This window comes from Microtus ochrogaster, unplaced genomic scaffold (assembly GCF_000317375.1).
Source record: "Microtus ochrogaster isolate Prairie Vole_2 unplaced genomic scaffold, MicOch1.0 UNK16, whole genome shotgun sequence".
Taxonomy (NCBI): Eukaryota; Metazoa; Chordata; class Mammalia; order Rodentia; family Cricetidae; genus Microtus; species Microtus ochrogaster.
This window is the reverse complement of record NW_004949114.1, coordinates 4,399,826-4,425,431: the sequence shown is the minus strand read 5'-3', so window position 1 is coordinate 4,425,431 and position 25,606 is coordinate 4,399,826. Positions and strand designations below refer to the sequence as shown.

Sequence of the window (25,606 nt, the reverse complement as noted above, 5' to 3'; positions counted from 1 at the left end):
AAAAAAAAAAAAAAAAAAACTACTATTAGTTATTACTTGTTTTTTTTAAGATGGGGCTTTCCTATGTAGTCCTTGCTGCCCTAGAACTCACTCTGTAGACTAGGCTGGTCTTGAACTCAGAAATCCGACTGCCTTCTGCCTCCCAACTGCTGGAATTAAGTGTGCATCACCACTCCTTAGTTATAAAAACATTTAAAAAATTAAAAATAGGAGGGCTAGAGAGATGATGACTCAGGGGTTAAGAGCACTGGGTCTTCCAGAGGTCCCAGGTTCAATTCCCAGCAACCACATGGCAGCTAACAACTGTCTATAACTCCAGTTCCAGAGGATCTGACACCCTCATAGACATGCAGGCAAAACACTAATGCACGTAAAATAAAAAGAAATCATTTTAATAATAATAGAGGCTAGAAGTCAAGTGTGGTGGTGCATGCCTTTAGTCCCAGCACTCAAGAGGCAGACGATCTGAATTCATTGTCACTCTACAGAGAGTTCCAGGATGCTACACACACAGAGAAACCCTGTCTCAAAACAAGAAAAGGGGGGAAGGGGACTGGAGAGATGGCTCAGCAGTTATTCTTACAGAGAGCCCAGGTTCAATTCACAATACCCACACAGGGCTCACAACCACCTGTAAACTTCAGTTCCAAGGGCTCTCACTCCTTCTTCAGCCTCCACTAGTACCAGTACTAGGCATGTGCATGGTGCACATACATATAGACACACACACATAAATCTTTATAGTACGCCCACCTCTCACCCCCACACAGGAAAGTCTGTATTTGATCCTGTTTTTCCATCTACTCTGTTATTTCAAAGCCGTTACACCCAACTTGGAACCCTTGCTTTTAACTCCTTCAAGTTCAAGTCCAAAAATAAATAGGAAGAACCTAATTCAAGTTCTCAATACCACGTTGCTCTGTTAATTCTTTGTGATAGAGGGCCTACTGTATCATAGGCTGGCCTGAACTTGCTGGGTAGCTGATGCTGACATAGCCTCCTGTGTGCTTGGATTACAGGTGTAATACATAAAATGCCCTGGGCTCTGTGCATACTAGACAAACACTCTACCAGCTGAGCTACACCACCGGCCACACTATTTTTATAACCCTGAGGCTGGAGAGATGGCTCAGCAACTAAGAACACTAGGTGTTCTTGCAGAAGGCCCAGGTTGGTTCCTAGTGCACACACGGCAACTCACAACCTCTGAAAACCTCTTCTAGCCTCTAAGTGGACCAGGCATGCATGAGGGTAAACATACACATACATGAAATAAAAATAATTCACTGTGAAGTCAGGGTATGGTGGCGGTGCCACATACCTATAATCCTAACACTGTGTTGGGTGGGGGAGGCAGGTGGATCTCTGAGTTCCAGGGCAGTCAAGAATACACAGAGAGACCCAGTGGGGGTGGGGGATCCAGTGTGGTAGCACACTTTTAGCACTCAGGAGGCAGAAGCAGGCAGAGTTCTGTAAATTCTAGGCCAGCCAAATTATATATACAGATCTTGTCTCAAAAATAAATAAACCCTAAAAATTATTCATTTATATTATAATCAAACAGTAAAGGAATTCTCTTCTCTGATCTGTTTATACTGTTTTCTTGTTCACTATTAGTAGCCCAGGCTGGCTTTGGGCCTCAGGCTTCCAGTCCTGGGATTACAAAGGGATCACAGTCACTTTGAAGACTGGCTAGCCAATTGGTTTGTTTTTTGTTTGTTTTCCATTCATAAATCTACTCCGAACAATATCCAACTTCATTAACAAGGAGATTCAAGGCTCCATTTCTTCATCTGAACAATGGCCAGGAAAGTCCTCAAAAGCCAAATACTCACCAAATAGAAATCAAAAGGGATATGGGGCACAAAAGGCCTGAACCTAAAACACAAAAACAATCCAGAATTACTCCAACAGAAAGCAAGTGCACCAGCTTTGTCTTTTACAGATTCGGGAGTTTCTGAGCTGCATTAAATTCACTTAGCAGGACATCAAGAAAGAAATGCTTCACGGGACTTCCACAAAATCAAGTAGAGCAGGGCGGTGGTGGGCCTGTCTCTAATCCTAGCACTCGGAGACGGAGGCAGGTGGCTTTCTGTGAGTTTGAGGCCAGCCTGGTCTACAGAGTGAGTTGTGGACAGCCAGAGCTACACTGAGAAAATCTGTCTCGAAAAAAATCAAAACAAAACAAAAATAAAAATGAAAACAAAAAACCAAAATCAGGTATAACAGCCCACTCCAAACCCCCATCTAAATGACTGGTTCAAACCTGGCCAAAGACGCAAAGAGCCACACTTACCCTCCTCCAGGCCCTCCTCTGGAACCAAAGCGCCCTCCACGACCACGTCCTCTGTCACCCCTAAAAATACGTACATTTTCCATGACCTCGCTGGAAACGTCTCCATCATACCAGCCATGCTGTTTCCATCTAATTTACCTTACCGTGGCCAACTACAGAAGTCACTTCCCCCATTCCAACGGTGCCCAGGCCCACCCCCATGACGTCCTAATTCTGAGTTTGTTTTTGAGAGGGGTCTCATGTATTCCTGGCTACCCTAGAACTCCGGACCGTGCTGCCTTACCTCCCCAGTGCTGTGACTGCGGCGTGTGACACCACACCCGACTTCTAATTCTGGATTTTATCAAAGCTCACATCAGGAAAATACAAGGTTCAGACCCTGACACACAAGACCCTACTAAGCAGCCCGACCGGGAGACACACCAATCCTAACAGAGTAAAGTGATTTCTCTTTATCAGCAGAACCTAACAGTTGCCAAACACTAGGCACCAGGAAAACGCGCAGAGCCCCGGCCCTCTCGCTGCACCCCGAGGATGCCCGCTCTGGTCCTCTAGTCCCGAGGGCTAGGTGCTAACCCAGCGCCCTGCCGGGCCCCAGCCCCTCCAGGCTCGGCTCCCCGCCTCCACCAGCCTCCTCCAACTCCATTCTCGGCGGCCAGGCCTCCCGTCAGCCGCCCAGACACAGGCCCTTGGCCCTCCGCCTCCGCTGCAGCCCGCCCTCCCGAGGTTTCGGGAGGAACTTTCAAGCACCTCTGTCCACTTACCTCATGGCCCGCTTAATCCTGAACAATGGACGCCACTCAACCGCCCTTTCCCTGAAAGAATCAGGTCCGCAGAGAAGCGTCGGCCGGTGCGTCCCAACAAACGCAGGCGCGATAGGCTCCCGCCTCGCTCCCTCCCTCCTGATTATTGGTTAATGCAGCAACCAATGAAAAATGCCCTATAAGGAGCCAACCAATAAGAAGACATAATGGGGATAAATGCGATTTTCCCCACTGACGAAAGGGGGCGTGCGGAATTCGGGCTGTGCACTGCGAAACCTCTTCTACGGTAATAACGAGAACTACGGTAAGGGTAGCAGAGTGGCGCAGCGGAAGCGTGCTGGGCCCATAACCCAGAGGTCGATGGATCGAAACCATCCTCTGCTATCGGGTGCTCTGTTTTGTCATGGACTCCCACCTTCGTTTTCGTGATAAACTTGCTTTTCTACAATAGGAAACATAATTGCATTTTCTTCTCCAACCGTTTTTGGTTTTGCTTTTTCCAGATAGGGTCTTGCTTGGTCACCCCGGCTTACACAGTACTCGTTAATATAGCCCAAGCTGTCCGCACTCTCCGCAATATTCACGCCTCAGTCTCGCAAGTGCCGGCATTTCGGTCGTGTGCCACCTCACCTGGAAACATAACTTTTACCCTATGAAAACACCAGGAAGAATTTAGTTTCATTTACCACAATTTCCTTCGATATTATTGTTATATAATTCCTTTTATTGAAATTTTTTTATACATTTTAATCATGTATTTCCTCTCCATCAGTTCCATCCAGATCCTCCCAGCTTCCCTATATTACGTGATTTCTGACAGGTACTCGTGTATTGTTTACTTTTGTGGGCATGTATTCCTTCCAAGTAGCCTAACCCCACCTTGAATAAAATAAAGAATATTTTATCAGTTCCGCAAGGCGGCTCAGCAGGTAGAACCTGAGTTCGACTTCTGAGGCCCACGTGGTAGGAGAGCGGCGACTTCTGCATTTTGTCCTCCAACCTCGCTACATGTGCTGTGGGTTTGATGACACCCATAAAGGTAACCTAAATAAATTTACAGAATTTTTTTTCAAAAGGATTATTTTGGCCGAGCACAGTGAAACACGCCTTTATCTCCAGCACCTGGACGGCTGCTGCCGAAGGCTGTGCGCAGTTCAAGGTCAGCCTAATAACCGGTCCACACCAGATAGTAAGATACTGTCTCAAAAAATAATAGTTTATGACCCCAGAAAGGTAACCATTCTGGATTTCTACTATCGTGGATTAGGCTTGCCTTTAGATTTTTTTTTTTTTTTTAATTAGGGCTGAAGAGCTGGCTCAGAGCTGGCTCAGCAGTTAAAAGCATGTACTGCTCTTACATGTTCTACAGAGTGAGTTCCAGAACAGCCAGGGCTACACAGAGAACCCATGCCTTGAAAATAATGATGGTGATGATGATAATGATGATGGTGTTTATTTAGGGGCTAAGGAGATAGCTCAGCAATCAAAAGCACTTGTTACTCTTGCAGAGGAGGAAAGGGGGTGCCAATTTATTAATTTATTTTTTTAATTAATTTATTTTTTTAAGTGCATTGGTATTTTGCCTGCATGTATGAGCCATCTCTCCTGCTCAGTTTTTTGGAGGGTGTCATTGTTTGTTTGTTTGTGGGGTGATTGTTTTTATTTTTTCAAGATAGAGTTTTTCTATGTAGCCTTGGATGTCCTGGAAGTCACTCTGTAGATCAGACTGGCCTTGAACTCACAGAGATCCACCCGCCTCTGCCTCCTAAATGCTGTGGCATTACAGGCGTTAGCCAAACAGCCCCCACCAACCGGCCTTGCTTTTGTTTTCTGACACAGTGTCTCCTAAGTAGCTCTAGTTGGCCAGGAACTCAGAGATCCACCTCCTCTGCCTCCTAAGTGCTGGGAGTTAAGCATGTACTACCATCCCTAGCATTCTTTGCTCTTCTTGTTTCACCAGATATCTATAAAATAAAACAATGCTCAGTGCAGTGCTTACCTAATTTTTAGTTTATGTGGGAAAGTGACCAGACCTGGTGTCTCTTCCTGCTCACTTTGCCTCCTAACCTGGGCACCTTGCAGGGGATGCATCTCTGTCCACACTGGCCAGATGCCAAGTGACTTCAACATCTCCTTTAGTGAGACAGGCGCTGACAAGCGTGCTAGCAGCAACCACTGAAGTTTGTAGTGGTGCGTCTTCAGCTTTCCTGTCCTGAGCAGTTTGTCACAGGCAAGTGAGACGCTGCCAGCAACTATGCCCAGAACACCCCGTGGACCATGGGACTGATGACCTTGTCTTGGATTTAATTTACAAGCTAGCTAGCAGGTGCCCAAGCCTTATTTTTTCCATACCTTTGTAGGAAACTGGCTCTAGGTCCTATTGCTGCTGCTGAAGTGTCACCTGCCTAGCCAGAGTCCTCACTTAGCCTGCCCCGGGTTTCCACAGCCTTCTTTAACCCGACAACCCCACCTTCACTACACTACCCTGCAGAACCCTCAATGTGTCTTCATGATAGACAGTGAGGTCATCTATAACATCTGTCATGAAAACCTCAATGTTGCCAGGTGGTGGTGGCGGCGCACGCCTTCAATTCCAGAGGAGGCAGAGGCAGGCGGATTTCTGTGAGTTCAAGACCAGCCTGGTCTATAGAGTGAGTTCCAGGACAGCCAGGACTACACACAAACCATGTCCCAGAAAGAAAGAAAGAAAGAAAGAAAGAAAGAAAGAAAGAAAGAAAGAAAGAAAGAAAGAAAGAAAGAAACCTCAATATTGAGTACCCAACCTACATTAACCTTACAACCTTTTTAACCAGAAGGTATCTTCCCTCTGCTTTGAGGGCTTTCCACCCCACCTCTGCAGCTACACACGCCCCGCCCCCAACCCCCTGTTTTCCCCCCTTCCCAGGTCTTCTCTGCCCTCCCACTTCAGCTGCACATGCCCTGCCCCCACCCCCACCCCCACCCCAGGTCTTCTCTGCCCTCCCACTTCTGCAGCTGCACACACCCCCATCTTCTCTGCCCAAAAAGCTTCTGAGGAGCAGGTTTCTTTGGTCACCAGTGCTTACCCTGAGCTAGCCAACAAGATGGTAGAAAATGTGACCTCACTACAGTAAACACATGGCTTTGGTGCCCACTGTACCATGGTGATGAGGCTCCTAAGGAGGTCAATGCTGCTGTTGCCACCATTAAAGCCACGTACAGCATGGAGTTTGTGTTCCCATATCTGATGGCCTCAAGGCTGGCATAAGCCTCTCCCAGTGTTACCTGATGGAGACCTGGAACAGCTACAGGGAGCTGTGTGCATGCTGAGGCCTGGGGTCGCCGAGACTACAAGCTTGACCTGCTATGTGCCTTTGCCCACTGGCATATGGATGAGGGGAGGGAGGAAGGAGGGTCTTTGGAGCAGCGTAAGGACACTGCGGCCCTACAGAAACAATACAGGGAGGTGGGTGTGCTGCTGCTGAGGGGGAAGGGAGGAAGAAGGAAGGGAATACTAATTATCCATTCCTTGTACCCCAGCTGCAGACCTCCTTCCTGGAACTTTACTTCAACCCTAGCTGACAGCTATTAAAAGCTTCCTCATTCGATTATCTTCGTTTATCTTAAAAAAAACAAAAAACCATCCATGAGTCTGGAGAGATAGCTCAGTGGTTATACACCTAAGGCCTCTAAGGGCATCTACACACACACACACACACACACACGCACGCACGCATGCACGCACGCACACAGGACAGTTCGGGTCCCAGGTGCTGCCTGAAACTCCAGCTCCAGGGGATCCCATGACTTCTGGCTCACCAGCGCACATGAACTTTACCCCCATGGATATACCCACACAGACTTAAAACTTAAGAAAAACTACTTAAAAAAAAACACAAATAGTCATGAACCATCAACTATTTAGATTTTAGAGACAGGGTTTCTCTCTGTAACCCTGGCTATCCTGGAACTCTGTGGGTCAGGGTAGACTTGAACTAAGAGATCTGCCTGCCTCTGCCTCTGCCTCTGAAGGTCTGTGATTAGAGGAATGACTGTCCCACCCAGCCCCCCCACCACCACCATCTGGCCATCTGTGTTTTTTAAGCACGGACAAATAAATACTAGAGATACTGAAAGCTTGCCTCCTTAAAACAAGATTCTCCTGACACTTCCTGTCTGGAAAACAGACTTCAACATTTTGCTCTCTCCACACAAAACCCTTTCTTTCCAGGTCAGAGTTATTGGGACCCCTGGAGCTGAATTACAGTTAAGTGTGAGTCACTTACTTTGGTAGCTGGTCCTCTGGAAGGGCAGTACACGGTCTTAACCACTTAGCCATATCTCCAACCCCAAATACCCTTTATCATTCTTTTATCCTTACTGAGTTTTTTCTCTTTGGAGGTTTTCCTGGCTCCAGCCCAGATAGAATTAATAGCCCTCATCTTGGTCTCTCCAGCACATCCCTGTCTTCTTCGCAGTGCTTAAAGTATATTGTACTGTGGTTATTTGTCCTCAGAATCATATATATACATTTTATCGTCATGCCGTCAGCATTTGACTGGCCCTTGACACAGAGGGTCCTCTGGAACTGCTTGCTGACCTTAGATCCAGTTTAGGCTTAAAAGCTGGCAAAGTTGATGGCGCAATACGGTTAATGAATCCGGATGGCCATTAGAGGGCAGACTAATCCCACGGCGCTTCGGCGCAACGGCCCAGCAGTTTGGTGTCCCAAGACTCCTCGCTCCTTCATTTATTCTTCCCATGTTCATTTCCAACTACAACCTCTCAGGTCCCATTTTAATAATCTTCCACGCAAAACACTCACATGAAGTTACAGCTCTTCTCTAACCACCCACTCCCCTCCGCCCCGACTTTCCATCATTACTTGGGAACTAAAGAGTTAACTCCACCCTCCCACCTGGTCATTTTGCTCTGTTAATCTGCTCGATCTGGGAGGCGGCGAAGAAGAAAGGGGAGGTTCTCATCGATGGACTGGGTAACCCGGACTCTGGCTCGCCTCCACCAGATTGCCTTTTCCAGAAACCCTCCCAAATTTCCAAAAGCCACACACACACACACACACACACACACACACACACACACACACACACACACACACACACCTTTTCCGGCCAACATTTAAACAAGCCTCTACTTCCCTCTTCCCCAGAAGGAGCCAGGTAGGAGAGGAGACCCCAGGAGGGGGGCCAGGGTCAGGGAACAGCTTCCTTACACCTCACTCCTTAGCCTTGCTCTCCCCACGGCCTGTGCGCCCCGCCTGCGGAGGGAAACCTCGCACAGAGGCGACAGGCGGGAAGAGGGGTCAGCAATAATCACGCTGACGCCGGGGGTGGGGGCCAGTCGTAGCCTAGGCTGGGAGGAAGGAGTTAAAGAGCCGGGATTGGCTCCCTGGGCTCTCTTGTCACCGAATCTGGGAGGGGAAGATTCGCCGACCGGCTTGGGACCTTGTGGTCCCGTGTGTCGTGCCTTCCCCCCCTTTTTCTCCCCCCCCCCCCAACGCCTGCCCGCCTCCTGAACGGCCGGAGACTTGAGCCAGCCGGACGCCCCTTCTGGCACACTCTTGGGGCAAGCGCGAGCGCACACTCTCCTTTCCTCGCTGGCTCTCCCTCTCGCCCTGCTCTCCCTAGATCACCCGCTCGCTCGCTTTCCACCGACTCCCTTCGGGCGCTGCGCTCGCTCCCACCTGCTCCAAGGCGCCCTCCGCTCCCGGACGCGCCCAGCTTAGCGTGTTCACTCGACGGCCGGACCGTCGCAGCCCCGGCAGGCAGCGTGCCCTCGGGACTGTGGCTACGACCCACCCCCGCCCTCGCTCCCGCTCTGGCGCTCTGGACGTCCGCGACTAGTCCCTGAGCCCGAGGACGGCGAGCAGAACATGGTGACAGCGCTGTCCCGTCGCTGCGCTCGCTGAGGCCATGCCCGCCTCCCGACGCGTCCGTCCGCTCCTCCGGGCGCTGCTGCTGCTGCCGCCTCTGCTGCTGCTCGTGGGCGGGCACGCGGGCGACCTGACGGTGGCCGTGGTATTACCGCTGGCCAACACCTCGTACCCGTGGTCGTGGGCGCGCGTGGGGCCGGCCGTGGAACTGGCTCTCGAGAAGGTGAAGGCGCGGCCTGACTTGCTGCCCGGCTGGACGGTCCGCACGGTGCTGGGCAGCAGCGAGAACGCGGCGGGCGTCTGCTCCGACACCGCTGCACCGCTTGCCGCGGTGGACCTCAAGTGGGAACACAGCCCCGCGATGTTCCTGGGCCCCGGCTGCGTGTACTCCGCTGCCCCAGTGGGGCGCTTCACCGCGCACTGGCGGGTGCCGCTGCTCACCGCCGGCGCCCCGGCTCTGGGCATCGGGATCAAGGACGAATACGCCCTGACCACGCGCGCGGGGCCCAGCCACGTCAAGCTGGGCGATTTCGTGGCGGCGCTGCATCGACGGCTGGGCTGGGAGCATCAGGCGCTGGTGCTCTATGCAGATCGGCTGGGCGGCGACCGGCCTTGCTTCTTCATAGTGGAGGGGCTGTACATGCGGGTGCGTGAGCGCCTCAACATCACAGTGCATCACCAGGAGTTCGTCGAGGACGACCCCGACCACTACGCCAAGCTGCTGCGGGCCGTGCGGCGCAAGGGCAGAGGTGAGGTGGGCACCCACCCGGACGCCTGGCTCGCGCGGCCTTCTCTCCCGCCTGTCCACGGCCTGGCACTCCTCCCTCCTCTGGGAGTCAGGCATCCTCCTGGCTGATTTCTCTGAAAGTCTTGCCCTACACGACTTTCCTACCTCGGGGTTTCTAGTTCCCTGTCTTGTAACCCTTCGGTGCCGGGTTTGCATTTCTCCCTCTCCCCCACCCCTTTCCTCCGGTCTCCCTGTGACCTTCCTGCTGCGCGGACTTTTCCTGAGTTAAGCTTTAAGCTCGGAAGGGCCTAGTTCTAGCGCTACCGCATCCTCTGCTTGGTGCCCTGCTCTTCCTCCTGTTTCGCTCTACCCTACCGCGTTCTCTCTCCAGTTTCTTCTATTGCTCCCACGCGAGCTCTCGGGTTCCTTCTCCCGCTGGCCCTTTTCTGATTCCTCCTGCACTCTTGGTCCCCCACCTTCTGTTCCCTCTTCCTCACACTTCTCCCTCCCTACTCTGCACACCTCCTTCTCCCATCTTTCACGTTCCCTTGCCAAGGCCCAGACTGATGGAGAAAGGAGTTGGGGCAATTTAAAGACTACAGACTCAGAATTCCCTTCCTTACAATGCCTTGTGTTCATTCGTGTTCTCTCTCTCTCTCTCTCTCTCTCTCTCTCTCTCTCTCCCTTTCCCCTCCCCGGCTCCGTCCCTCACCCCCCTTCCCCTCCTTTCTCTCCAGTTATCTATATCTGCAGCTCTCCCGACGCCTTCAGGAGCCTGATGCTTCTGGCCGTAGACGCTGGCCTGACTGGGGAGGACTATGTTTTCTTCCACTTGGATGTGTTTGGGCAAAGCCTTCAGGGTGCAAAAGGCCCTGCTCCCCAAAAGCCCTGGGAAAGAGGAGATGGACAGGACAACAGTGCCCGCCAGGCGTTTCACGTGAGTGCTGGGGTTTGAAGTCCTTGTGTAGGGCTCTCAACAGTTGATTGACACTTCGTTTCGAGGTGCTATGCCCCTACATGTCCGAAATGATTCCAGAAAACAGGTTTTTGATAGTCAGATAGTTGTGACTACATGGGATTTGAACTACATGGGATTTGGGGTCTTCAGAGCTGGAAGGCTGAGCAGATGACAGAACGGGTCTGAAGCAGAAGGATAGTAAAGACCCGTGGACCAGACAGTTCTTGAATCTTTTGCTCAAGCACAGGGCCACCCCATAAAAGACCCAGGGTTCAGTCTGATCTTTTTGTTGTTTAATATTTATTGTTTATTTTTTGTTTTTGTTTCTCTATGTATTCCTGGTTGTTGTCCTAAAACGCACTGCATAGACCAGGCTGACCTCAAACTCAGAGATTCTCTTGCTTCTGCCTCCCAGGTGCTAGGATTAAAGGCCTGTGTGCCCCCACACCCAGCCATTCAGTTTGATCTTGACCTAAGCAGAGAGGCTGGTCTGGGAGGTGGGACCCCAGGATACAGGGAGAACTGGAATAACCCCCAGCACTCTCCCTTTCACTGATCCCTTCCTCAGGCTGCCAAAATCATTTCTTACAAAGAGCCAGATAATCCGGAGTACCCGGAGTTCCTGCAGCAGCTGAAACTCTTAGCTGACAAGCAGTTCAACTTCACCATAGAGGATGGCCTGGTAGGAGCGGGTCCTGGACCTCCAGTGTGGATCTCCAGACCTAATCCAAGTCTCTCTGCCACGTCTCTCACTCTCTCAGGCATCCTTGTCTTCCATTTCCCTTCTTCCTATTATTTCTGTATCTCTCCTGATGATGGAGGGGGTGCAGTGACAAATTCTTGAACCTAAAGCCCTCATCATGGAAATGGGAATGACATGCCCTGCCCTATCTACCTAGCGTGACTCTGAGCAGGGGGCCATGGTAGATGCAAAAGCATCTTTTCAGCAGCCACTTCTCTGTGGAATATGCTTGTTGTCTGTATCCTCTTCTGAAATCCCAGTCCCACCCCCAGTTTCCTACCTACAGCACTGTTTCCCTCTGGGCCCTGTATCCATCGCCCTGTCTGAGCTCTGCTTGCTTCTACAGGAGAATATCATCCCAGCATCCTTCCATGATGGGCTCCTGCTCTATGTCCAGGCAGTGACAGAGACTTTGGCACAGGGGGGAGCCGTCACTGATGGGGAGGACATCACTCAGCGGATGTGGAACCGGAGCTTCCAAGGTCAGGGCCTAGAATGAGCTGGAATGGGCTGCTTTGGGGGTGGGAGAGAGAGTGAGCCCCAGGTGGCCCAGCAGGAGACCACAAAATGCCTGTTATCCATCCAGATCTCCTAAATTCCATAAAATTCTGTGTTCCATATCTCCCATATGGCTGTCCTTTTCCTCGTTATGTACATATTGAGGTCTGTGTCTACATCTCTGTCTCTATGCAGAGAAAGAGGGGGAGGTTGGGATGAAGAGAGGCATCTCTGAACCTCCCCTATGTCCCTAGGTGTGACAGGATACCTGAAAATCGATAGCAATGGAGATCGGGAGACCGACTTCTCCCTCTGGGATATGGATCCAGAAACAGGCACCTTCAGGGTAAGTTCATACATGCACCAAGAAGACAGTGCCAGGCAAGAATGGTGTCTCATCCTCCTACCTCCTGTAAATGGAAGTGGAGTTTTTTCCTGTCTCAACTGCCTGGTCTGAAATAACTGACTCAGAGGCTAAATATGAATTATGAATGTTCAGCCAGTAGCTCAGGCTTGTTACTAAGTAGCTCTTACATTTAAATTAATCCATTTCTATTAATCTATGTATTGCCACATAAAAACCTTGTGCCACCACACCTGGCTTCTACCTCATTCTTGGTTTTTTTGTTTGTTTTGATAGGGTTTCTCTGTGTAATAGTCCAGGCTGGCCTTGAACTCACAGAGATCCTCCTGCCTCTGAGATGTATTGCCACATGATTCATAACTTTACCTGTCCTCTATCATCTTGTTTCTTGGATAGCTTGCTGGTGTCTCTTTCAACTCTGCCCTTCTTCATCCCAGTCCTCAGTTTGATTGTCCTGCCTAACTTTATCCTGCCCTGCTATAGGCCAAACAACTTTATCATTAACCAGAGATAGTAATACATATTCAGAGTACAGAAAGGTGATCCACAGCACACACATGCCCTACCCCTGCCAGGTATCTGCTTGTTCTTTGGACAGCTATGAGAGTACTGGATAAGGCAGGCTCAACTCCTCAGTCTGGGGAACAACCCAGATGATCAGTATACACAGGCTTGCCCGCTCAGGGAACCTCAGGTCTAAGGGGTAACCTAGATCCTTCCCTTGAGGAGTTCCTAAGACAGTTGGGACCCATCCTAGCAGAGACAGTCACTGAGGGCCATAAGAATAGGTATGTGTAGCTGTGTAAATGCAGCAGCGACAGGAAGGGACAGAGGTTCGAAAACACCAAGACTCAGATCTACCAGGGAAGGCCACCTGGAGGAGACGCGCAAGGACGAGGCTGGAAGTAGAATCTGGGGTGCTGTTTCTGTCTTGCAACCAATGCCAGCCCCCTGAGTATAGAGTTGGGGTTTCCAGTGGGATTTCCTATGGATACGTCTCTACAAAGCCTTTTAGTGTTCAAGCTTTTGCCTCTTTTGCCTTGGGCATGGATTTAAAGACTCTCTGGATAGTCACAGCAGGAACCTGGTGAGTAGTTGGCAGCCTAGACACAGGTCCTGGAAACAGAGGAGACTACAGGCTCTCACCATTCCTGATCTTCCTCAGGTTGTCCTGAACTATAATGGGACCTCCCAGGAGCTGATGGCTGTGTCAGACCGCAAATTATACTGGCCCTTGGGATACCCACCTCCTGACATCCCAAAATGTGGCTTTGACAATGAGGACCCTGCCTGCAACCAAGGTGACTGGCCCATGCTTCCAAAGTCCTGTTGTCAAGCCACTGCCTTTTCCCAGGCTCCTTCCCACCCGACGTCACCTCCCTTCATCTGTCATCACAGCGGACTAGTAGACAATCCCCCCTCCTGTTGTCTAACACCAGTCTCTCTTCTACAACTCGGACCCTCCCACAGACCACTTTTCCACCCTGGAGGTCCTGGCTCTGGTGGGCAGCCTCTCTCTGGTTAGCTTTCTGATTGTGTCCTTCTTCATATACAGGTAAGTTATGGGCTAGAGGTGCTAAGTGAGACTGGGGAGACTTGGAAGCACAGAGGAGAGAGCAGGAGAGCAGGTCTGGGAGGGAGCCTCATGTGGGAAGAGAATACTTATTTCATTCCCTCCGGGAGGAGGCAGAAGCTCCGGAGTGGAGTCTGGAAAGCGTGGACCAGTCAGGTTGGTTCAGGCTGGGCTATAGCTACAAAGCCATTTCTAGGAAGCTCAGGGGAACAGAGAAGTTGAGGGTGACATGATAGCAGAGGAGATGTGGATGTAGAACTAGCATCCCTTGCTGAGCCTAGGTGGAAAGCAGCAGTTCAAAACCTTCAGGTATGGGCACAAAGTAGTTGGTCCTGCTGGTGAACCCTGCTGTGGGCTAGGTGCTGACCCTGAGCTGGAAAAGCGGGGTGACGGAGCCCGCCCCTGTCCTGCAGTGCAGGTGCAAATGGAAGTTCAGGGCAGGCTAAGGAGACAGGAAGAGAGGGAGGAGAACAGTGCTGACGCACGTCCTATGAACCAGGTACTTCATCCTTGTGATAATTGAAAATGAAGGAGCCGGGCGGTGGTGGCTCACACTATAATCCCAGCACTCAGGAGGCAGAGGCAGGTGGAGCTCCGTAAGTGTGAGGCCAGCCTGGTCTACAGAGGGAGTTCCAGTACAGCCATGACTACACAGAGAAACCCTGTCTCGAAAAAAACAAACAAACAAAAATTGAAGAATGAAGTAGAAGCCAGGTGGTGGTAGTACACGCTTTAATCCCAGCATCTAGGAGGCAGTGGCAGGTAGAATTTCCTTGAGTTCTACAGAGTGAGTTCCAGGACAGCTAGGGCTACTTAGTGAGACCCTATCTCAAAGAGAGAGAGAGAGAGAGAGAGAGAGAGAGAGAGAGAGAGAGAGAGAGAGAGAAAAGCCAATGTAGAGGCCTCCAGTTTTTGAAGTACCTGTGAGGTGAATTTCCCTCAGCTCAGAGAACAGAGAACAGGACTCCCTCACTCATCCCTTAGCACCCAGAATGTCCCAGGGCTCTGAGGGGCTGTTGAGCAGCCAAGGGCTCAGGTGCAGACTTCATATCTCAGGAAGATGCAGTTGGAGAAGGAGCTGGCCTCAGAGTTGTGGCGGGTACGCTGGGAGGACCTGCAGCCCAGCAGCCTGGAGAGGCACCTTCGGAGCACGGGCAGCCGGCTGACGCTGAGCGGGGTGAGAACACCGTTGTCTCTGGAGGGTGGGAAGAGCTGAGTACCAGGGCAATGCCTGAGGAGTAAGTAAAAGGTGGGTCTAAGCTAGATGAGGTGGCTCATGCCTGGACCCAGGACTTGGGAAGTTAAGACAGGAAGATTGCTGAAGGTCTGAGGCTAGCCTGTGCTACATACGAATGAGACCCTGTCTTAGAAAACCAAAACTCAAGCTGGGTGGTGGCGGCACATGCTTTTAATTTCTGGACTGGAGAGGCAGAGGCAGGCAGATCTCTGAGTTCAAGGCCAGCCTGTTCTACAGAGTGAGTTCCAGGACAGCCTGGGCTACATGAAGAAACCCTGTCTCAAAAAGAAATTAATGAATTAATTAATCAGTTAATAATAATAAAAGCAAAACCACACAAAAGAACAAGACTACTCCCAGCCTTGCCTTCACTTGCTTACTCTGACACTGTCTCTGATGAGGGCTGCAGCTACAGCCTCCCTGACAAGGCTACTTCAAAGGTCAAAGCTAATGGTCCAAGTAAATATACAGCTATGATTCTAATGTACTCCTTAAAGGAGGTGAAGGCTAGCCTGGGAGGCTGAGGCAGTAGCACTGCTAGGAGTTCTGGGGTAGCCTGGGCTAAAGAGTGATACCATATCTCAGGAGGGTGACACAGATGCGGGCAGTGTGACAGAACTTCCAGGGTGTAGACTGACCCCTGAGCTGACCACGCACTCTCCTGTTCACTTCCACAGCGAGGCTCCAATTATGGCTCCCTGCTGACCACAGAGGGCCAGTTCCAAGTCTTTGCCAAGACAGCATACTACAAGGTAAGTCTGGGGAAAGATTGCTGATCCTGGGGACCCAGGTGGACTAAGAGATGGTTCTGAGGTGGGGTAGCAGGGGACAAGGGTGGTCCCAGGGGCAGGGGTGGGCTTTCAGAAGGAGCTGGGTGTTTTAGGGCCATACCCTGCATGAAAAATCTCCATTTCTTGCTCAGGGCAACCTCGTGGCTGTGAAACGTGTCAACCGGAAACGCATTGAGTTAACACGAAAAGTCCTGTTTGAACTTAAGCATGTAATGTAGGGGGTGAGGCCGTGACCTGGGAAGGGACCCCTGGGTACTCCAGGAGAGTTGTCAGCAGAACTGGTTATGGAGGATCTGTAGACCTGGGATGGAACCTTGAGTCTTGTGGGTAGGAAAAGGGGGATCAGTCATAACCTGTGAGACTGCTGGGTCCTCACAGGTGCACAGCCTGGAGGACAAGAGGTTAGGGAGCAAGCGCATGTAAACATGTGACTTGAGGAACAGACAAAGCCAGGGCCTTGATGCTGCCCCTACCTGCAGATGCGAGATGTGCAGAATGAACACTTGACCAGGTTTGTGGGTGCCTGTACCGACCCCCCCAACATCTGTATCCTCACAGAGTACTGTCCCCGTGGGAGCCTACAGGTGAGTGGAACAGCGGGATGGGGTCGGGCAGTGGCAGAACACTTGGCTCTTAACCCACTGACCATATGGGCCCAGACAGATCTCTTTTTCTGGCTTTTCTTGGCCCTCTCTGTTGGGAGTTGGGGGCAGGCATGGTGATGGCACTAGAGTAAAATCCAAGTGTTCTGTTATACCAGTTTATGCCAGTAGCTCCCTTGTACCCTCCTCCTACACCCAGGGGGTTCTGACTCTTGCTGCCCCAGCAGGACATTCTAGAGAATGAGAGTATAACTCTGGACTGGATGTTTCGGTACTCACTCACCAACGACATTGTCAAGGTGAGTTCAGGGGAGCTCACTGGATACCAGGCAAGGGCTGCGCATGGCTGGAAGCACTCATGCCCAAGCCCTCTGCCTTCCTAAATTTCCCAGGGGATGCTCTTTCTACACAATGGGGCCATTTGTTCCCATGGGAACCTCAAGTCATCCAACTGTGTGGTAGATGGGCGCTTCGTGTTAAAGATCACCGACTATGGGCTCGAGAGCTTCAGAGACCCGGAGCCTGAGCAAGGACACACCCTCTTTGCCAGTGAGCCTGACTCCTGACCCCTAGGCTTTTGCTGCCCGCACAGCCCAGAAGCAACTGAGGCCTAGGCTCTGTTTGGCTTGGGTCCATCTCACCTCAAGGCTCAACCTTCATTGGGTAAAGAGGTCAGATTAGGTGGCCTCTAGTTCCGTGGCTCTCAGTGCTGTGCAGTGTCCACAGGAGCCCTAGCTGCTGCCTCGTTCCCAGATGACCTTAAACTGTATGACCCTTTCTTTTCCTGGTATTTATTATCAGACCATGCTGTCTTACTTTTATTATTGCATTTATTACCCATGAGATACGACATTCATTTGCTAGTTTTCCTTCTCCTATCAAAATGTAAAGTGCCTTATCCCTTAGCTTTGGGGCCCCTCCTTCTCTGACTCCTCACTTCTGATCCACAGAGAAATTGTGGACCGCACCTGAACTCCTGCGGATGGCTTCACCGCCTGCCCGTGGCTCCCAAGCCGGTGATGTGTACAGCTTTGGTATCATCCTTCAGGAGATCGCCCTCAGGAGTGGGGTCTTCCATGTGGAGGGTTTAGACCTCAGCCCGAAAGGTGAGGCTCACGTGGCCTGTTTCCCGGAGAGGGAAGCCCTGCAAACACCCCTACCCTTCCTTCTGGAGTGGGGCACCAACCACCATCCTTCGCTCCGTGGCTGCTGAGACCAGTCCACTCTGCTCTGGTCCGGACTTGTCCCAGTTGCCCTCAGCTGGTGATGCCACTCCTCAGCACATACCGCTCCCACACAGAGATCATAGAGCGTGTGACTCGGGGTGAGCAGCCCCCATTCCGACCCTCCATGACTCTGCAAAGTCACCTGGAGGAACTGGGGCAGCTGATGCAGCGGTGCTGGGCAGAGGACCCACAGGAGCGGCCACCCTTCCAGCAGATCCGCCTGGCGCTACGCAAATTTAACAAGTTAGTGGTCTCTTCCCGCCACACTTACACCTGTCTCTCCAGTGGCAGAGGGAGCCCACCGCAGCCCACCGCAGCTCCACAGGCATCTGCATGTGTAACATGGCTGACCCCAAAGCGCTCTTTCCTCTGCCAACACTGACGCCCCACACCCTTCTTGCCCGCAGCCCTATACTGACCCCCAGACTTATGATAAATAGGAGTGCATGCACCAGATGCCCCAGCCTCTTTCCACCTCCCCCCTTAGTCTCAATCCTAATCAAAAGCTCCGACCGCAGCCCTCCTGTCTCCCTCTTCCAGTAGGCCCACGGTAATCTAGTTCTCCCAGACGTTTCTCTCCTGCCTGTATGCCCATCACTGTCCTCAGCTCATCCTGTCCCGCTTCCTCTCCACCTCCTTCCAACTCACTAAGAATAAATAAGATCTCCAGATTGGCTTGGAGGCAGGTGGATGTCTATGAGTTCGAAGCCAGCCTGGTCCACATGGCAAGTTCCAGGACAACTAGGATCCTGACTCAAAGGGTCATCTCATCTGTGTCCCCACGTGCCCCACGACCCTCAGGGAGAATAGCAGCAACATTCTGGACAACCTGCTGTCGCGCATGGAGCAGTACGCCAACAACCTGGAGGAACTCGTGGAGGAGAGAACTCAGGCTTACCTAGAGGAGAAGCGCAAAGCTGAGGCCTTGCTCTACCAGATTCTGCCCCAGTGAGTGCTGGGCTGTGGGCGCGCACCGATGCACGCACGCATGGCACTGTGCACGCACACAGTCACGTAGCTCAGCCCCCCACCTCACATCTGGTCACCTGCACTTCCCCCTTAGCTCCGTGGCTGAGCAGCTGAAGAGAGGCGAGACCGTCCAGGCTGAGGCCTTCGACAGTGTCACCATCTACTTCAGTGACATCGTGGGCTTTACAGCTCTCTCAGCAGAGAGCACGCCCATGCAGGTGAGGGCTTCAGCCTCAGGCAATGGGTCATGTAGTTGAGCTCCGCCTTCGGGTTAGTATTCCCCATTTGTCCCTGGTGGGAGCCCACGTTCCCCATTTCTCTCAGCTTCCCTTGCCTTCCAGGTGGTGACCCTGCTCAATGATCTGTACACCTGCTTTGATGCTGTCATCGACAACTTTGATGTGTACAAGGTGAGGTTGTGACTGGGTACAGGAAGGACGTGGACAGAGTCAGCCGGGCGGTGGTGGCGCACGCCTTTAATCCCAACACCCGGGAGCAGAGGCAGGCTGATCTATGTGAGTGAGAGGCCAGCCTGGTCTACAGAGTGAGTTCCAAGGCAGCCAGAGCTACACAGAGAAACCATGCCTTGAAAAAACAAAAGGAAACAATGACTAAGGACATGGGCGAATAGATACAGGGGACTCGGGAACAGATGGAGAAACAGGGGATGGAAGACGGGTACAGAGACGGGCGGGCTGATAGGGACAGAATGAGGGATGATGCACATGGTTTGGCGGGCCCACAAGCATGCAACCCCCACAGGTGGAGACCATTGGTGACGCTTACATGGTGGTGTCAGGGCTCCCGGTACGGAATGGACAGCTCCACGCCCGAGAGGTGGCCCGAATGGCACTTGCTCTCCTAGATGCTGTACGTTCCTTCCGCATCCGCCACAGGCCTCAGGAGCAGCTGCGCTTGCGCATTGGCATCCACACAGGTCAGACCGTGGACAGCGTCTAGAGTCAGATCTAGGAGACTAGAGAACAAGCAGTTGTCTCTGTGTCTAGTCCCCTTATCCCCTGCCTCTCCTTACACATCCTGGGACCACATAGCCCAACTCCTACCTCTTCTGGAGTGCCCAGCTACCTCCTCTAATATCCCTGGGTTCTGTTCTCTTCTTTTCACTTCCCAGGTCCTGTGTGTGCTGGTGTTGTAGGGCTGAAGATGCCCCGATACTGTCTCTTTGGAGACACAGTCAACACTGCTTCAAGAATGGAGTCCAATGGGGAAGGTAGGAAGCCCCGCCTCCCCCTCCCCCCAGAGGGAATGAGAAGGGCAGCTGGCCAAGGCATCCTGCTACTTATGCCTACATAGTTTCTCAGCTAGCTCCCCGCCTTCTCTCCTCCTACACTGCCTTCTTATAACACACATATCCCCCACATTGTAAATCTAGACTATTGCTGAGTGTGTGTGTGCACCCAGACACACACACACAGTGGATTGTAAATGCACTAAGCCCACTTTACCTATGAACATCATAGCTTAGTTACGGTTCCTGAATTGTTTTCAAGGCACATTCATTAACTGAGCAACACACTCTAACCCAGTCCCTTCCCCCTGGGCGTGCTATTAGAGCTTTAACAAACGCTAGCATACCTAACACTGAGGTATGTGATATAAGATATTTATATTCTTTGCTTTAATGTGGATCTCATTAAGTTGCTCAGGCTAATCTTGAACTTATAATTCTCTTGCTGTAGTCTCCACATAGCCTAAGCCACCCGCCTGGAAAACAGAGTTTATTTTATAATAATAAAATATTGAATGTGCTCATGCACCCACAAAGATAGATAGGCGTTTTGCTCAGTGGGTTAAGGTGCTTGCTGGCCAAGCCTGATGACCTGAGGTTGATCCCTGAGACCCACATGGCGCCAGGGGAGAATGGGTTCTTACAAGTTGTCCTCTGATGGCCATATAAATACCCATACACATATGTACACATATGACAGAAGAATAAGGCCAGGCAGCAGTGACACACACCTTTCTAGCACTCAAGAGGCAGAGGCAGGTGGATCTCTGTGAGTTCTACGGCAGCCTGGTTCACAGAGTAAGTTCCAGGATAGACAAAGTTACACAGAGAAACCATATCTCTTTTTTTTTTCTTTTTTTAAAATTTTCTATGGTTTATTTAACTTTATTTTATGTGCATTGGTGTAAGGGTGTCAGATCGCTGGAATTGGATTTTCAGACAGTTGTGAACTGCCATGTGGGTGCTGGGAATTGAACCCGGGTCCTCGGGAAGAGCAGTCAGTGCTCTTAACCACTGAGCCATCTCTCCAGCCCCCAAGAAACCATATCTCAAAAACACCAAAAAAAAAAAAATGAAAGTAAAAACCACAGTGTGCCAGGAGTGTTGGAGCACATCTTTAGTCCCAGCACTCAGGAAGCAGAGACAGGCAGATCTCTAAATTCAAGGCCAGTCTGATCTACACAGTGAGTCAGGACAGCCAGAGCTACCTAGTGAAACCCTGCTTGAAAACAAAACAAAAAGCAAACACCCACACACATAATGGCCAAAAATGTCCTCCACCCACAATACATAAATAGATGTAATTTAAATTTAAAGACTTATGAGAAAATGCAGTATAAAATGCCAAGCATGTAACTGTCATTCATCTTTCCTGGGCCTCAGCTACTTCTCCATATAGTAGTCCTGTTTGTGGGTTGTAAAAGACTTAGCACACTCTGGGGAGGTAATAGGCAGCTAACAAATGCTTGTTTCCACCCCTCCTCTTGCTCTTGCCTCCTGCTTCCTCTATATCTGTCTGCTAGGTGGTCGTTTGAAATAGTATCTCAAGTTGCCACAGCTGACTTAAACTCCTGATCCATCTATCCACCAGCCCTTACCTGAGCGCTGAGCTCACAGGATTGTGTCCTGTTTGCTTTGTTTTTAATTTATATGCATTGGTGTTTTGCCTGCGTCTATATCTGTATGACGGTGTCAGATCCCTTGGAACAGGAATTACAAACAGTTGCAAACTGCCATGTGGGTTTTGGGAATTGAACCCAGATCCTCTGAAAGAGCAGCCAGTGTTCTTAACTGCTGAGCCGTCTCTCCAGCCCCTGGGTCCGGTTTTGAAGCAACTACCAGGCTGCGTGAGCTCAGAAGGCCATGTGACCCTCACCCGAGCCTCGTGGTAGGAAACCTGCCCCCAAAGCCCAGAGAACTGTTCAGCTGATAACATTTGCACCTATATTTGGGGCTGAGGAGGGAAGAATCCTCTCTTAGATCATTTTTCACAGAGCTCATTCTCAGAAGTGGGTCAGCGACACAGATAGCACAGACATAGATCAGAGCAGCTGTGAGACAGTGGGTGGCCACTGACCTCCCAGACAGCTTGAGCAGACCTCCTGCCATCAAGAGAGAGTACTGACTCCTGCAGGTGGTACATACCTATAATCCCAGCAGGAGGAAGGCTGCGGCAGGATTCCAAGTTTCAGGCTAGCCTTGTATATAGAGTGAAACTACGCTTCACAAAATGTGTATGAGGGGGGGTGTAAGGTATCTAGAGAGATGGCTCACTGGGAGGACTTGAGTTTGATCCCCAGATGGACATTAGAGCATGTAACCCCAGCACTACCAGGAGAGACAAAAACAGGCAGATTCCTGGAGTTCACTGCCAGCCAAGTCTAGCCCACACAGGGATCGCCACAGTGAGGCTCAGACTCAGTGAGTCCCTGTGTCAAACATTAAAGTGGTGAGTGGCAGGAAATTCAAAATTCACCTCTGCTTCCAGGTGTGTACACTCACACATGCACACACACACACACACACACACACACACACACACGGTATTTAGTCAAGTAACTGATCACAACAGCTAAATTAGTGTTTCCTGAGTGCTACACTGTGTCCGGATACTTTGTGAATGTTTTGCTTATTTGCAGTGATGAGTGGGGTTAACTCCTCATACAGCAGCCACACTTTGAAATGAGCACTGTCGCTTGTAGCCTTTCACGGACTAGGGAGACAGAACATGTTTATCTCAGTTACCTAAGGAGTCCAAGCTAAGTTGGACTTATCTGCCGTCTGGGTTCATCCCCAATGCTGTGCGCACCCTCGGGAGCTGGTTGGGTCTCAAAAGCAGTGCTGAGTGACAGTTTTCCACCATCGCAAAGATGCTCTGTAACCTGTAGGTACAGTATTGTAGTCTTGAGTCTCGTCTGCCAATTGATGGCGTTAAGAGCTAGCCAGTGAGCTGAGGTATAACCTAGTCCTTAGAGTGCTGGTCTAGCAGCAGAAAGTCCTGGGCTCCATCCCTGACACCACATACACCAGACTTGGTGTTAGCCAGCCATTCCAGCTCTTGGAACGAGGAGGCAGGAAGATCAGGAGGTAAAAGTCAGCTGAAGTAACAAAATTTTATCTCAAAAGAGAGGTGAAGAGGGCTTGAGGGCTTGGAAGGGCCAGAGTGATGGCTCAGCAGGTAAGAGCACAGACTGATCTTGTGGAGAACCCAGATTATGTGGCCACAGTCTACAGGAACAGTCTAGGGCTTTCTGAACTAAAGGGAGCAGTTGCAATTCGGCCCACATGCGAGGTCTTACCCGCCTGTACCCTCCTGCCCCCTCCCCCGGCACTCAACTTCATCCACCCCTGTCCTCTCCAGCCCTCAAGATCCACTTGTCTTCTGAGACCAAGGCTGTGCTGGAGGAGTTCGATGGCTTCGAGCTGGAGCTTCGAGGGGATGTGGAAATGAAGGTAGAAAAGGAATCGCCTTAGATCCCAGAGGGTCCCAAGGCCACTCCCATACTTAAACTTTGTAAGCGACTAGGGCAAAAGTGGGGGTGCCGTTCCCTACCCAGCCTTCTCTTTTATTTCTTCCAGGGCAAAGGCAAGGTTCGGACCTATTGGCTTCTGGGGGAGCGGGGGTGTAGCATAAGAGGCTGACCTACCTGCTGTCCCTCCCATCACCTCCCTTTCCTGTGCTGGAGATGACAGAGGCACCCAGCTTCCACCTCTCCCACAGCGACCCAAGCACAGTCACTAGATGTGACCTCTGAGAGGATAGAGATGGTGGGGCCTGGAGGGGCCTGCTGGAGCTGTAGGGCTGACTGAAACATGCCGTCACTCCCAGGGGAACACTGTACCCTGTCCCACCCTTACTCACCTGCCTGGGTTGGGAAGGTGATTCCTTCTCTCCCTCAACTTTGCGCCACTGTAGCTTTTAGAGGGAGGGAAATTGCCACATGAGGGGGCCAGACAAAGAGGCTCCAGGACTTTGCAGGAGGTGAGCAGACAGTCACATGTCACAGATACTCCCCTCACTCCCACTCCACCCCACAGACCTTGGACACAGTGCATTGAGGAGAAGAATGCCTTGCTTCTCCTGTGAGCAAAAAGCATTAAAGTCTTTCTTCCTGTGCACAGCGTCTTCTTGGGTTGCTGGGAAACGGCCATGTTCTTTCTCTACCCTCTGCTTCTGAAAGAATTCCCTTCAACTTTGTTTCCTTGTTGTTGTTACAAACTTTACACATTTAATTGAAGGGACCTCAGAATTTCCAATTTTGAGCAGTGCTAAAATTTTAAGTATCACAACTAACATTTGTTTATGTGACTTGTGTCTCTGGCCTTGTTAAAAATTAAAACAAAAGGAGGCAGGCCTAATCCTAGCTACTTACTGAAGCTGACACAGGAACATCAAGGGTTCAAAGCCAACCAGGGCTGTAAAATTACTTCAAGTCCAGCCTGGGCAACTTAATGAGCTTATCTTAAATAAATAAATAAATAAATAAATAAATAAATAAATAAATAAATAAATAAATGAACTGCCCTCGGATGTTGGCTCACACTTGTAATCTCAATATTTTGGAGGCCGAATCAGGATGATTGTTAAGAGTATAAGGCCACCCTGGGCTATATTCCAAGCCAGCCAGAGACCTAGTCTCAAAAAAATTAAAGAGGCTGAGCGTGTGCTTCCCTCAGGTGCATCAAACTCTGAGTTCAGTCTTAGAGGTAGAGGCAGGAAGATCTAGGTCATTCTTGGTCACATTGTGAGTTCAAGGTCAGCTTGAGCTACTGAGGTTTTTTTTTTAAAAAAAAATCCAAATGAAATATTGAGATATCTCAGTGGTAGAAGGCTTGCCCAGCATGCACAAAGCCCTATGTTAATTCCCTATATCCCTAAAAAAACAAAAAACAAGCCCTTATTTATTCATGTATTTGACTTCATAATAAACCCTATGTATGTGTCTCCTCTGTGTGTTTCAAGACGGTTTCTCTGTGTAACTTTAGGCTGTTCTAGAACTCACTCTATAGACCAGGTTGGCCTCAAACTCACAGAGATCTGCCTGCCTCTGCCTCCCAAGTGGAATTAAAGACGTGCCCCACCACTGCCAGCCGTGTGTGTGTGTGTGTGTGTGTGTGTGTGTGTGTGTGTGTGTGTTTGTACTATTTTACAAGGACATTCTTGGCTTTGATTTTGGCTTTTTCAAGACAGGGCTTTTGTGTATCCCTGGCTGTCCTGGACTTCAATTTGTAGATGAGGCTGGTATCAAACTCACAGAGATCCATCTGCCTCAGCCTCCTGAGTGCTGGGATTAAAGGCGTGTGCCACCACTACCACTGGCTTATTTTTTTGAGACAGGACGTCAGTGCAACTCAGGCTGGCTTTGAACACTTAGCGATCTTCCTCCTTGAACCTCCCAAGTGTAGCAATTAGAAGTGTGAGCCCCACGCCTGGCTTTAGCAAGGATGTTCTTGTTGCTTTTTAAGTAACTGTGTGCAGAAGCCAGAAAACACTCTGTCACCCTCAGAAACACCATCCACCTCTCTTTAATTAATTTTGCATGTTTTTTTTTTTAAATTTAGGCAGAGCGGTGGTGGCACACGCCTTTAATCCCAGCACTCGGGAGGCAGAGGCAGGTGGATCTCTGTGAGTTCGAGGCCAGCCTGGGCTACAAAAGCTAGTTCCAGGTCAGGCTTCAAAGCTACAGAGAAACCCTGTCTCGAAAAAAAAAAAATTTAATTTTGTGTTCTATGCATTG

The 25,606-nt window shown here is 50.6% G+C and overlaps 2 protein-coding genes and 1 non-coding gene across 4 annotated transcripts in view; 2 read left to right on the top strand and 1 right to left on the bottom strand.

The window, feature by feature from the left end:
• Ilf2 (interleukin enhancer binding factor 2) overlaps positions 1 to 3,160 on the bottom strand; it is a 10,478-nt gene extending 7,318 nt beyond the window's left edge. Inside the window, exons 1-3 of the mRNA XM_005367239.3 lie at positions 3,061 to 3,160; positions 2,297 to 2,356; positions 1,836 to 1,878 (exon numbers count right to left, since the gene is read on the bottom strand). Of these exons, the coding sequence (XP_005367296.1) occupies positions 1,836 to 1,878; positions 2,297 to 2,356; positions 3,061 to 3,065 (108 nt within the window). The 5' untranslated portion in view covers positions 3,066 to 3,160. The remainder of the gene's footprint in view (positions 1 to 1,835; positions 1,879 to 2,296; positions 2,357 to 3,060) is intronic.
• A 212-nt stretch (positions 3,161 to 3,372) lies between these two features.
• On the top strand, positions 3,373 to 3,444 carry Trnam-cau. The gene has a single exon. It is a non-coding gene; the product is annotated as a tRNA-Met (tRNA).
• Positions 3,445 to 8,161: 4,717 nt separating this feature from the next.
• Positions 8,162 to 23,983, top strand: Npr1 (natriuretic peptide receptor 1). Of its 2 annotated transcripts, XM_026789326.1 has the most exons (23): positions 8,162 to 8,219; positions 8,688 to 9,681; positions 10,397 to 10,596; positions 11,186 to 11,299; positions 11,706 to 11,841; positions 12,112 to 12,203; positions 13,387 to 13,522; positions 13,692 to 13,776; positions 14,851 to 14,971; positions 15,709 to 15,783; positions 15,954 to 16,031; positions 16,302 to 16,406; positions 16,649 to 16,723; positions 16,817 to 16,973; positions 17,375 to 17,530; positions 17,725 to 17,893; positions 18,452 to 18,598; positions 18,714 to 18,837; positions 18,961 to 19,029; positions 19,382 to 19,556; positions 19,752 to 19,850; positions 23,230 to 23,321; positions 23,448 to 23,983. In XM_026789326.1, the coding sequence occupies exons 2-23, from the start codon at positions 8,973 to 8,975 to the stop codon at positions 23,508 to 23,510; spliced, it is 3,177 nt and encodes a 1,058-aa protein (XP_026645127.1). In that variant the 5' UTR covers positions 8,162 to 8,219; positions 8,688 to 8,972; the 3' UTR covers positions 23,511 to 23,983. The 2 variants fall into 2 exon arrangements, with proteins under 2 accessions (XP_026645127.1, XP_026645129.1); XM_026789328.1 differs by lacking the exon at positions 8,162 to 8,219 and having other exon boundaries at positions 8,581 to 9,681.
• The last annotated feature ends 1,623 nt before the right edge of the window (positions 23,984 to 25,606 follow it).